Source organism: Mesoplodon densirostris, chromosome 2 (genome assembly GCF_025265405.1).
Source record: "Mesoplodon densirostris isolate mMesDen1 chromosome 2, mMesDen1 primary haplotype, whole genome shotgun sequence".
Taxonomy (NCBI): domain Eukaryota; kingdom Metazoa; phylum Chordata; class Mammalia; order Artiodactyla; family Ziphiidae; genus Mesoplodon; species Mesoplodon densirostris.
In genome coordinates this window covers 122,251,974-122,264,585 of record NC_082662.1, presented here as the reverse complement: position 1 = coordinate 122,264,585, position 12,612 = coordinate 122,251,974, and the positions used below count along the sequence as shown (strand labels likewise).

Sequence of the window (12,612 nt, the reverse complement as noted above, 5' to 3'; positions counted from 1 at the left end):
GACCTAACTACTTCCCAAAGGTTCCATCTCCAAATACCATCACACTGGGGATTAGGGCTTCAAGATATGAATTTTGAGGGCACACAAAATTATAGCAGCCTATAATGTCCTTGTGAACTCTTTAGGCAAGGAAAAAGAGTTGTGTCAAGAGTTCAAAGATCTCTGAGTGGTTAGGGAGAGTAACCCTAAGCACATACATGATAACTTTATGCATTCACAAAATTGTAAGTAGTTATATATTGATAAATAGTTACTCTGTAGACTTTAATAATATAGATCTCCTATTTTATTGCTATATTTAAGATTATGTCCCCTTTTCCAATTAGAATTGACAGAGTCAAATATGCCAAAAATAAATGGCTCATTCACTGAATTCATTAAGGGGAAAAGAAAAATCATTCTAGGGAAGTAAAGCAGTCAAGTCAGTTTTATATGCATGCAGATTGGAGCTTAAATAATATTTTTTATGTTCCAAATACAGTTATCCCTCAATATCCAATGGGAATTTTTTCCAGGACCACCTGTGGCTACCAAAATCCACATGCTCAAGTGGATTGAGTATGCATGCTCAAGTCTCGTTAAAAAATGGCATAGGATTTGCATATAAACCATGCAGATCCTCCTATATACTTTAAATCATCTCTAGATTACTTATAATACCTTAAACAATGTGAATTCAACATACGAATGAACATGTAAATATTTGTAAATGTATCATAAATGCTATGTAAATAGTTGCCCACACAAGGCAAATTCAAATTTTGCTTTTTGGAAATTTCTGAAAAAAATTTTCAAGTATTTTTGATCTGCGGTTCAAATCCATGAATGTAGAATCCGTGGGTGTAGAATCCACAGACACAGAGGGCTGACTATGATAGTTCAGAAATAACATGAAACAGAAGCCAATGATAGACCAGAAGTCAGAAAACTGTGAGGCTATTTTCCATTTTGTTACTAATAACTGTGATTCTGGCATTTAAAATCTTCAATTCTCTTTTTTTCTCATATATTAAAGGGAATTAATAACATAATAGTTGTATGGTGCTACTGTGATGATAAAATGAAAATCTTAATGTGTAACCTAACTTAACCAACACATCTCCAGGTCCTATAGCCCTAGGGTGCATACAAATGAAGTAATATCAATATTAATAACCTAAATTTACCTGTCTTAAAATCCCAAAATGATTCAGGATCATAAGGCTCCAACCCCAGTCGAGGAATCTTGATCTCATGAATGCTCAGGAATAAGTTTTCTCATCTTTTTTCTGTCATCACCTCATTCTTATTGTCTGTCACTTGTGTGGGACCCCTCATTACTGCCTTGTCTACTAATTTTCTGTACTTGCAACATCACACACCCTTCATGTGCTTGAAAGCTCTGTTCCCTTTAGTTTTCATGGTGTTCCTAGAAACATGCCAACTCCTTCAGAGCAATGCGTAGTTCTTTTTTCCCATCTCTGCATCACATTGTTACCTGAGCCCTAAAGCAGTACTTCATGGGCTTCAAATTCCAGTGTTCCTCATAAAGACAGCCTTTTTAGTGCTTTCCTTGTCCTTTTATCTCTAATGGGTTTCAGATCTTCTCCTGGGCCTGGTTAGAAATACACAGCATCTTTTAATTTTCTCAGGAATGGAGCACAAAAACTTCAAGACTCTTTTACCCCATGCATATCAACACATGCAGGAGGATACTTGGACATCTTCGTTCCCATATGTATACAAAACAACCAAACTGACTTCTAGGGTAAGTTTAGATGTGACCCTGTCATATGGTAAACAATGTTTATATGAAATACGTGAAGTTACTGTTTGGACATAGAACCTTCTTGAATTATCCCAACCAGAATGAATTTCTCCTTCCTCTGTAATCCTGTAGTACCTTTTCTCTCACATCCCTCTGACCCTGATATGTTGAAAAGATGTTAAGGTATTATCCAGACTGAAAGCAACTGGAGGCAAGGATTGGACCCCTTGATCTTCTAATTTACCACTATGCTTAGCACAGAACCTTGCATAGATACAAACACAAATGAGCAAACTTTATGCCCTACTCCAGCACCAGCCCAATTTCATAATAACACTTTTTCACATGTAAGCACAAGTATGCACACACATAAATATTTCCTAGATTTCTTTAGATATTCCCAGAAACTGTAGTAATGCAGTACACTTGTATAGAACTTTTAAAAATATTTTATTTTCCAAGAGCAATGTATCTTTATGTCCTCTTTTGCTCCTCTCCTCCAGAGATATATCTCTGGTGTCTTCATCCCCTTTAGAACTGCAGAAGGTGCTCCAGGGGGCTAGTACAAAGCACAGAGTCTGGAAGTCTGGAGACTCTGGTCCTAGTCACAGATCTTTTACTATTAATGTAAGTGATTTTCTTCTAAATATGTACCTGGTGGACTTCCCTGGTGGCACAGTGGTTAAGAATCCACCTGCCACTGCAGGGGACACAGGTTCGAGCCCTGGTCCAGGAAGATCCCACATGCCGCAGAGCAACTAAGCCCATGCGTCACAACTGCTGAGCCCAAGTGCCACAACTACTGAAGCCTGCATGCCTAGAGCCCATGCTCCACAGCAAGAGAAGCCACTGCAATGAGATACCCACACACCACAACGAAGAGTAGCCCCCGCTCGCCGCAGCTAGAGAAAGCCCACGCACAGCAACGAAGACCCAGTGCAGCCAAAAATAAATAAATTAAAAATAAATAAATAAAATAAAAATGTACCTAGGATTTGTTTTAATCAGGTATGGATAAGACAGCAGACACGGAAATGATTGTCATGAGGAAGAAGTTTACAGTAACAGTCCCAGCACCATGGAGTCATTTAGGGCAGAGGGAATATTGACTTGGTGTCTGAGAGTTTTATAAAGGAGATAGTTGGGATTGGGGGCTCTGGATTGGTTGATTTGTGTATCAAAATCATACACACCGGGGATTCATTTGCTATCTCTAAGAATTAACCAGGCCTAGGAGGGGCAGTGTCTCCAGTATCAAGGCCTCATTTGCAAGAGCGTGCGTCAAAGATATAGAAAATTATAAAATATAGTCAATACAGATCTTATTTGAGCTGCTTCAACATTCAGGACCTCAGTTTCCTTGTCTGTAAAATGAAGGTATTGAAAGAAGTGGCCTCTAATGTATTTCTAATATTCTCTGATTACGAGGAAAAATCCCTTGGCTCTGGGTTATGTGCTTCAAGCTTTGCCTTATGCCAGTGAGTAACAGCTATAGTTAAAACTGTGGCTCTATTTCACTAGAAGGTATTGTTTATGTTTGAATAACTATACTTTTTGGAGATAAGCCTAACAACTCTAACACCAAAATATTTAGTGTCTCATTTACACATTTTTTTCCTCAATAGGAACTGAGCAGGTAAAGATTTTGAGTTATCTAGTAAAACCACAGAAACCTTAGGAAGTGGGGGAAAGTGTCAGACAAATCTCATTCAAATTTTATTAGAGGATGATTTGGATCAGATACAGTATATTATTTATATATAAATCACTAGGAATGAAATAAATCTTTTAGTTGGACAAAATTAATATTCAACTCCTTGATTCATTTGCCAAATATGGTCACATGTATATCTGTGAAACTTATAGAGTCCAGGCACCACTCAGGTAATTTTAGAAGTATTATTTTCAGATTAGTATCTATAACATATAAATTAAAATTTTAGAAGTTCAGAAAATGTAATTTTCATTTCATGGTTTTTGTTTATGATCTATGCTCTTAAATCTTTATTCTCCCTCCCTAACCTTTACACAACTCACATAACTCCCCAATAATGCTAACCTGGCTGCATACATTATAACTTTGGAATAGATTTAGAATAGAAGTGCCATGTGTGTTTGCGTGGATTGTGGGCTATACAACTCTAGGGGCCATAATTCATAATCGGACTTAATCCTGGCTCTCCAGATGCTTTCAATTTAGATAAGATGTACATCTTGCAACATGTAAGTGTGAGAAACTGTGAGGGGAAACGCACTTCAGAGTCTCATAAGATAGATAAATAACCTATGGTTTGGTTGACCAGAGAAGCTCTACATGCTAACAATAATCACCATGTGTCTTAGTCTGCTCAAGCTGGCATACCAAAATACCAAAATACCACCATACAGGAGGCTTAAACAACAGATTTTTTTTTTTTCACAATTCTGGAACCTGGGAAGTCCAAGGTCAAGGTGCTGGCCAATTCAGTTTTCGGTGAGAGCTCTCTTCCTGGCTTATAGGTGGCCACCTTCTCTCTGTATCCTCAGAGAAAGATAGAGAAAGAGAAAGCTTCCTAGTGACACTTCTTACGAGGGCACTAATCTCATCATGAGGGTTTTACCTCCTGACCTCATCTAACCTAATTACCTTCCAAAGGCTCCACCTCCAAATACTATCACGTCAGGAATTAGGGCTTCAACATATGAATTTTTCTGGAACACAAACACTTATTCCACAACACCATGTGAATAACACTCCTAGAATCATAAAGTGCATAATTTTCACAACTATTGTCCCTTTCTCTCTCTGGAGCATCTTTCAACTTTGTTTTTTACTATATCATTTTATTCCACTCATCTTCCAAGCCCACTTAGGGTTCCAACTACTCCACTTATTTCTTTAAAAATACTTGAGAACTAAGTATTTTCCAGGCACTGTAGTAGGTATTGGAAATACATCAACAAATGAGATATGTCTCTGCTTTCTCTTGCCTTGCAATCTATTAGATGAGATAAATGCTAAATATAATAAAGTATCTAAGACACAGAGATATAAGTCTAGACAAAGAAAATTAGTTGTACAAAAGAGAAAATGACTCATTCTACCAGAAGGAGCTGAGAGAGCCTGTGAGGCATCAAGAGTAAAGTAAGAATTCACAGAGAGAAGTAATTTTTAGCTAAATCTTCAAGTATAAAGTATTTGATTGAAAGATTTGAGTGGTGTGGACATTAAACTTTGAGGCAAAGTATGGAGATAGGTCACTGAAAGCCCTTTATCACCTTCTAAAGGGTTTGAACTTTAGCCTATAAAATGTAGGGAACCATGGAAGAAAAACACTATGTTTTGGAAACATCATTCTGGTGGTTATTTGAGGGATGCAAGTCAAGTTAGGTGACAGTTGTAAGAATGAAAACAGAGATGATGAGATGATGATGGCAGTGAGGTGCATGTGGGGATGAATACAAGAAATATAAAATAAGGAATATCCATATAATTTAATGGGTGAGTAAATGTGAGAAGATCAACAAAAGGGAGGAGACTAGAGTGACTCCCAGTTTCTGACTCCCAGTTAAATGACTGGGTCTTGCCTTGAGTTGTAAAAGGAAGGATAGATATAGGGTGCAGATAGAGAAGGATGCAAGGTTTAAGGAGAAGATGTTTTAAAAATTATGGTTAAAGGACTTTGATCATGTTTATATCCTATTTGAAAGGAGTTAGAAAAAGAAAGGATAGTAAATACATGATAGAAGAGGATAATGAAGGTATAAGCTCACTTATAGTAATAGGCAATCAGATGTAGAAAATGTGAAGAAAATATTACTGAACTGGAGAAGAGAAACTGCTTCCTTTGATATAGAAGCAGAAACAGCAAGGGCGAATATACACTTAAATAAGTTGTAGGTTTGTAGTGTCAGAGGTACGGTGGTAAGGGATTTAGCTTCTAATAACCTCATTTTTTCCCTATAAAAATCTGCTGAAGTTGTGGGAGAGATCGAGTAAGGATCTGTGGAGTGTAAAGAAAGCATGGACTAGCTAGCTCCTGTGAGGGATTGAAGAGAGACTGAGCAGAGACGGGTAAAAGGTTTGTCACAGAGTACAGGGCGTACCACTGAGATGGAGTCCACACATTTCTAGTGGTAACAATACACATACGTATGTAATAGCCTTTTGTAATGCTCAGCAGTTCAAGTGTATGAGTGGTGAGGGTACATGTCTGGGTTTATCCATGGCTATGAATTGACAGGGAGGATATAGAGGTTTGAGTCTGTGGACATTGAAGTGCTAGTGAGAGTAATTTAAGAGACTTACTAGAGCTTTAGATTGAGTAGGAAAAGAAGGGAAAGCATAAGGAAAATGATGAATTGAGAACAAAAAGGAAAAATGTAAGCAAAAATGTCTCAAGGAGGTTGAAGGATAGGTTGACATAAAGGAGTAAAATGGCTATAAGGATAGGATATCATAGTCAGATCTCAGAATACTGCAAGTTACCATTCCAGAGATGAGGGCATTCCAAGGTCCAAGTTCAGTCATTTGCTTGGGTTATTGAAGTGGAAGAATTTTGGGGTCAAGGAGCTTAAGACCATGTTGTTGGTTGAGCATCCACATGCATGATGCAATCATAGGTGATCTCGGCAGGAGTTGAGGAGAAAATGAAGATTGTGAGTCATACCAGAATGCTTAATGACAAGAGATGTGGGATGTAATATGGGGTAAATAATGAACAGATGATCTTTTATTCAACCCAGAGTTTACACCATGTTACTCAGGTATTATTTTACTTAATCTTTACAACCTATCACACAGACATGACAATTAGTCTCATTTTACAGATAAAGAGAGATTTAAGTTGGAACCCCCCAAACAAAAACCACTCAGCCAGTAAGTGATAAAGTTAGAATTCAAGTCCACATTTTTTGACTACACATTCTTTTTTCTTTCCAGGATAAGATACTGTCTTAACAAACATAAAATCTTACCCCTTCTGGCACACATTTCACAGAGGTACTCTAAAGATATAAGGCCTTAATCCAAACCAAAAATACAAAAATATGTAATTTAAAGCCCATTGGTTTAAGTAAAAGGTGGTTTCCGAGAAGCCTCTGGTTGAAGAGAAGAGTGTTTCTGCCAGTTTGTACCAAGGAAAAAGGCTTATGTATACACAGGAGGCATAACCCTTCCTCAGATGCCTGAAGTAGAGTGGAACTGACCCTCTGCCACACTGCAAATGCTACTTGATATTGAACTCAGCTTGATTACATCTTTAAATTGTCAGATGAAGAGGTCACAAACTAAGGGATGGAGCATCCAATATGCTACTTAAAGTATTTCTGCTTAAAAACAACAACATAAAAAAAGTGGATTAAAAAAAAAGTGGATGGCTCGGATCTTACTGTTTATCTCTCTCTAATGACTCTCAATTTCCTCTCAAAGATAAAAGTACTGATAATTATTTAAACAAAATGTTTTTAAAACACCAAGCTTTCTGGGAGGAAGAATCACACTCCGTACTTTTGGACAACATTATGACCATTTATCCCTGCTGTTTGACTCACCATAACTATGAAGGCAGAAAATTAAAAATGAAAAAAAGAATTAATTTATCTTTACCACTTTCCTTTGATTTTTGCATCCAGAGTTTATCTGTGAAGGAATGAGATTTGGGAGAGTCCTTGGTGCTCCTTCCCTACCCGATAGTAGTGCCTGGAATATAGGAGACACTCAAGAAATGGTAACTAAGTTACATTTAACCTAGTAACTAAGTCAGGGGACTGTCCATCTGGAGAAAAAACATTTCAACAGTGGAAGGTACAAATACCCAAAAACACTTCTATAGAGGTTAGAAAGGTAAAAGAACTGAATTCAAGAATCTGAGGAAGTAATCTCTTCCTTGACTATAGGTTAGAGTGAATATTTGGAGGATTTAAGAAAGGGCCCCCCATTTAGGGAAATGCCTAATGGTCAGATTGCCATGAATTTGGATGGAGTGAGCCTATAGATGGCAAGATAAAAGCAAATTAAAATTATAGAAACAGTAAGATCCACAAATGTTAAGCAAGCTATTTTCAGATGACACTTTATGAAAAGAGCTTGAGTTGTAAAATTCAGGTAATGAAGTCCCTGAGGTTCTTTACCGCATAAGGTGTGGGTGTGAGTGGGGAGTGGGGTACAAGCTGAGCTGATAGGTGAGCTGCACAGGATACCACCTAGACCACATTGTGAAATCAAGTTCTTCCTCCCAGCGAGGAATTCACCCCTACTCAAAGAGACACAGGAATCGCCAGCCCATGGAGATGTCTAAGGTGAGAAAGAACTTTGATGTTGATAGCAGTGATGGAAAAAGGCTCAATGATCTGTGTGACTCGGAGAGAGGGCTTCTTCTAGGTACAGTGGGAGCAATCACTGGGGGACTGAATAAAGAGGCAGGGGACTCTCTAATCAATGGGGAAGGGGACTACCTCACACACAGTAGAGGATGTAGAAAATGATGGTGATAGCGACATAAAGCAATATGTTTGCCATCCGAGGATCATGCCATCCCAATCCAGCCCCATGGTGTCTGCAGCACAGAGACAGCTGCCTGACAACAAAGAAAGAATCCTAGAAAACTGGCCCTACATAGAACCATTTAAACAGATGGCATCTTAGACTTTCTAGCAACATGCCATCTAAGAGCAAGAATGGACACCGATGGGCATGCCAACCCTCAAGAAATCATGTCCTATTACTAAAATAACTACTAAAATACTGACACTAATGGATGTTCTGAGTAAATGCCTTATGAGGAGAAGGCAATGTACTTGAGTAAAATCTAATTAACCACAGAGTGCTCACCTCCTGTCCCAGAATGTGAACTGGCTTCTCAATTCCAGTGTTAATCACGTTGGCCAGTTTGGCTATTGATTTGTGATCTATAGATTGTTAGCTCCATTATATAGACTAGGTTATTTTATTTTGAGTGGGTTGCTTTGATTATGATATTATTGCCCTGGAGAGCCCAATTTAGGACAGACCCAGGTCCTAACCTTTTGGGGAGGGAGTAGAGATAAAACGACAGGATGAAAAATACCTGTTTTTCACAGGAATGCAGAGGTTTACTAGGAGAATAATATAGTAAAATAATGTTTTTGAAATATTAACTCTTTTCCCCCCCTGATATTTCCCCATTTCCCTTCTTTCTATACAAGATATTAGTTATCTGTGTTCATCATTCCAGGAAAGGGCACAAAGCTTGTGAGTCTCTTGATCCTGGCTTTGTTTTCCTAAAACCTTACAGGAAGGTGTTAGAAGAAAGACAAAAATGTTTGGAAAACATATGGATTGAGAAAAATGAGGTGTTCTCCCTTCCTACTCTAGAAAAATACTCTTCCAGGCTTGGGAAAGGAAGGAGCAATGCAAGGGGGTTTATGAGAACAGAGTTCTGTGGGCCTCAGAGAGAGAATGGCCCTATACCTTTCTTCTCTGGCATAATCCCAGGAGGTGGTATGAGGGCTGTGGCACTCTCAAGAGCAGAGAATAGACCCAGTTCTGTAGACAGAGCCCAGGAAAGGTGACAAAACCCCAGAGAGGGTATGGATGCAGAGAGGTCCAAAGGCAGACTTTAAGAGATAGCTGAAAAACAGGACAAGGATTTCTGTTCCTTTATGCATAAGAAAAGAAGGGACAGAGAGAACTCCAGTCCTAGAGGAGCTGCAAAGAAAGGACCAAAGGTCATCACATTGATGACTGGTGTGCATAGATAAATGAGGTCCAGACAGCATCCTCACCCCTGGGGCTTGGCCTGCACAAGCTCTCATCAAGTCTTAGACAGAAATTGGGGAAAGGAGAGGAAACACATAAAGTTTCTGCCACACTAGCAGAATAGAGGCTTGAAATCCAGTTTAGGCTGAGTTATTAAACAGAAATGTTAAATTTACTTCACATCTGAATTTGAGGCCTCAGATTTATAATAGGTAAACTGCCACTTACTTCAGTTGGCAACTTCATGCATTTATGTCTTGGGTCCCCTACCAGGCGCACATATTGAGAACAAAATGTGTCTTACACGTCCTTATATTTCCTTCAGTATTTAATAGTCACTCAATCATTTAACATATTTGTTAAGCACCGATGGGTTTCCAGGACTGCTTAGTTCCTGAGGGTATGTCTTTGAACAAAACTGGGGATGTTCCTGGTTTCATGGAGTTCACAGTCTAGTGCAAGAAATGGACAACTTTATGTTGGCCCTCAGAAGAATGTACAATCCACCCCATTCAAGGACTCAAGATGACAGAAATTCTTCTGGTCTGGGCTCAGAACCAGACTGCTTCATCTCTGTCCTTGGATGTTCTGCTTCTGGTGATATGGAAATCAGTGAAGCACACAAACATTATGGAAGAACATTGGTACAGCTGGAAACAGGGAAGGGCATGTGATATCTGACTCCTAAAAGCCAGTGGGAGTTATTATTATTATGTGAATCCTGGCAGTTGCAGAAGTTCCAATTATTATTTGCTGTTGGGAAGATAATATTTAATAAATTATTAAATATTCTAATAAATATAATAATTTATTATATTTAATAAATTATTAAACATTTAAAACATTAAAAATGGCAACTATGTGGTCTGTTAAACTGTGAAAGTATACCACATATTATGTAAGGGAATTAATCCACATATTAAATTCCACATATTAAGATTAAGGAATATTTTAAAAGCAGAATATAAAACAGTCTGCACAGCCTGAAAAAAAGCAATGAACAATATTCAAATGAACAACTATATGACATTTTAGGTGGTGATTAGGGACGTGAAAATTATAAATCAGCACAAGAGAGATATCTAGAGTATTCACCAGTTTTGAATACATGTTACTTGCCCAGTGAAGCTGTTAAACTGACTTGACTGGAACTCATGATTTTTGGAGTACCGACAATCATTTCAATAAGCTAAGAACATTTTCTCAAGAAAGCCAAAATAGGCAAATGAGAGAAGCAAATATTTATGTAGGATTCTTAAATAAAACAAACCAGCTGAATAAATTATTATTATTTTTTTTTGGGTCCATTTCATATTTAATACTTAAGTGCTAAAAGTGATAGAAATTGTTTTTTCTTTCATAATGAAAAGAAACAGATAACTTTGTAAAAGTCAGAAAATACCAGTGTCCCTTTGATCTCAACCTAGATTTTTCTGCTGTCAGCTGGATCCACTGTAAACAGTGATGGATGCATTTCTGAACCCCACTCCAGATACTTGAAAATAGGAGACATGATTGCATATATAATAATAATAAAACCACAATCTAAAGGATATTATCTCACCCTGAAACACACAACTGTTTCCTCCTGACCCAGGGCAAATATTAGGAGAAAGCCAACATATTTACAAACGAGATTTAATAATGCTCTCAAGAATAGAGTTTGTCCCCAAATAGGAAAACTACACATTGTTTCAAAAGGTACAAATTCAGTGCCTGAAAAATCCAGCAGGTAAGCAGCAGGACTGATAGAGTCTGTTTTGGGAACTGTCTGCTAGCCAATGAGCAGGCTTCTGTCCAGGAAGCCTTTTATCAGGGGGATAAAGGGAGTGAATGACACTGTTTACATCCCACTTTGCACCTCTCCCCTTTAGCCTCCCTCAGTACCGCCTGTTCATCTTCTTGAACTTCTCATAGTGATAGTCATCCGTGGCCTTCTCGTTAGCAGGACGCTTGCGGTTGGGAGGGGACCGCTCAGGCTCCGGCTTCTCTGTGTCACCCACTCTTAACGGTCGGGCTTTGGGCTCTTCTTTGTTTCTCCGTATGGGCGCATTGAGCTCCTCGTGATAAAATCGGTTGTGCTGCACGTAATTCACAGCCATGTTGGTGGGCACGAAGGATGTCTCGCTGTCTTTCTTCTTGTTCTGCTGCTCTGCCAGCAGACGGGCCTTGGCATCCTCCGTGGAAATGATATTTTTTATTTTAGCATCGATGCCGAGGTCCACCTCCGGTATGCCGCTCAGCATCTGGTTGGACAGCATCTCCTCAGTCTTCTTTGCTGAGGAAACCCGGATGTTTTCCGGCAGTTCGTAAAGGCAGTCCTCTGCATTCTTTGGCTTAACTTTCTGTTCCTCGTGTTCCACGATCCCTTTCCGCTTCTTCAGCTCCGTCTCAATGTACTTCATCATGTCAGCATCCTCGTCCCTTCGGTTGGTTTCTGCAGAAAATGACGTCCCCAGATGGAGGTCTTCCTCTTCACTGATCTTATCTTTGCCCCTTTCCTTTAGTTTCTTCATGTCCACCATCCCGCCTGTCTTCATCTGAAAGGGATCATCCACTAGAGTGGTCTCTTCTTGTACCTTCTCTCCCACCAGCAGGGCTACAGCACTCACCCCGTTGGGCCTCTTCCTCAAGTTCTGCACCTCTCGGGTCTCTTCCAGTTTTAATCGAACTTCCTCTGAGTCCTGCTCATCTTCCTCCGACTCCGAGTCGGCCCGGCGCCGGCGGAAAGCCTTCCCGGTGACCGGCATACTCGCACCAACCCCACGGTCTAGCCGCCAAGCCCCTGCGCTGAGATCTCTGAATAAATTATTAATAAAATAAAGGGAAATAAAAGTAAAAATCACACAAGGAACAAATATATTTTTATTAATTTAAATCCAAACATGCCTGATTCCAAAACTTGTGAAGTGTTACCATATCATGAACAAAAAACATAGGCTTTGGATCTGAATTCCTGTTTCAGTTATATTACCTCGGCAAGTTACTTAACTTTTTTTTTTTTTTCAGTCTTATAACATAAAAGGAGATTAGTAATTCCAAACTCACTGATTTGCTGTTGGGAAGATTATAAATTATAACTTCAAAATACTGTAAGCACCCAATAAATGATAATTATAAAAAAAAATTAGCTCTCTTCCATGTAACC

The 12,612-nt window shown here is 38.9% G+C and overlaps 1 protein-coding gene across 1 annotated transcript; it reads right to left on the bottom strand.

Annotated features, from left to right (window-relative positions):
* Nucleotides 1–11,086: 11,086 nt before the first annotated feature.
* Nucleotides 11,087–12,257, bottom strand: LOC132483110 (splicing factor C9orf78). Its single transcript, XM_060088365.1, has one exon. It carries the CDS (start codon nt 12,212–12,214, stop codon nt 11,345–11,347), a length of 870 nt encoding a protein of 289 aa, XP_059944348.1. The 5' UTR covers nt 12,215–12,257; the 3' UTR covers nt 11,087–11,344.
* Nucleotides 12,258–12,612: the final 355 nt, after the last annotated feature.

Coding starts and splice junctions, on each gene's coding strand:
- LOC132483110 (XM_060088365.1), bottom strand. CDS start 12,214: ATGCCGGTCACCGGGAAGGCTTTCCGCCGGCGCCGGGCCGACTCGGAG.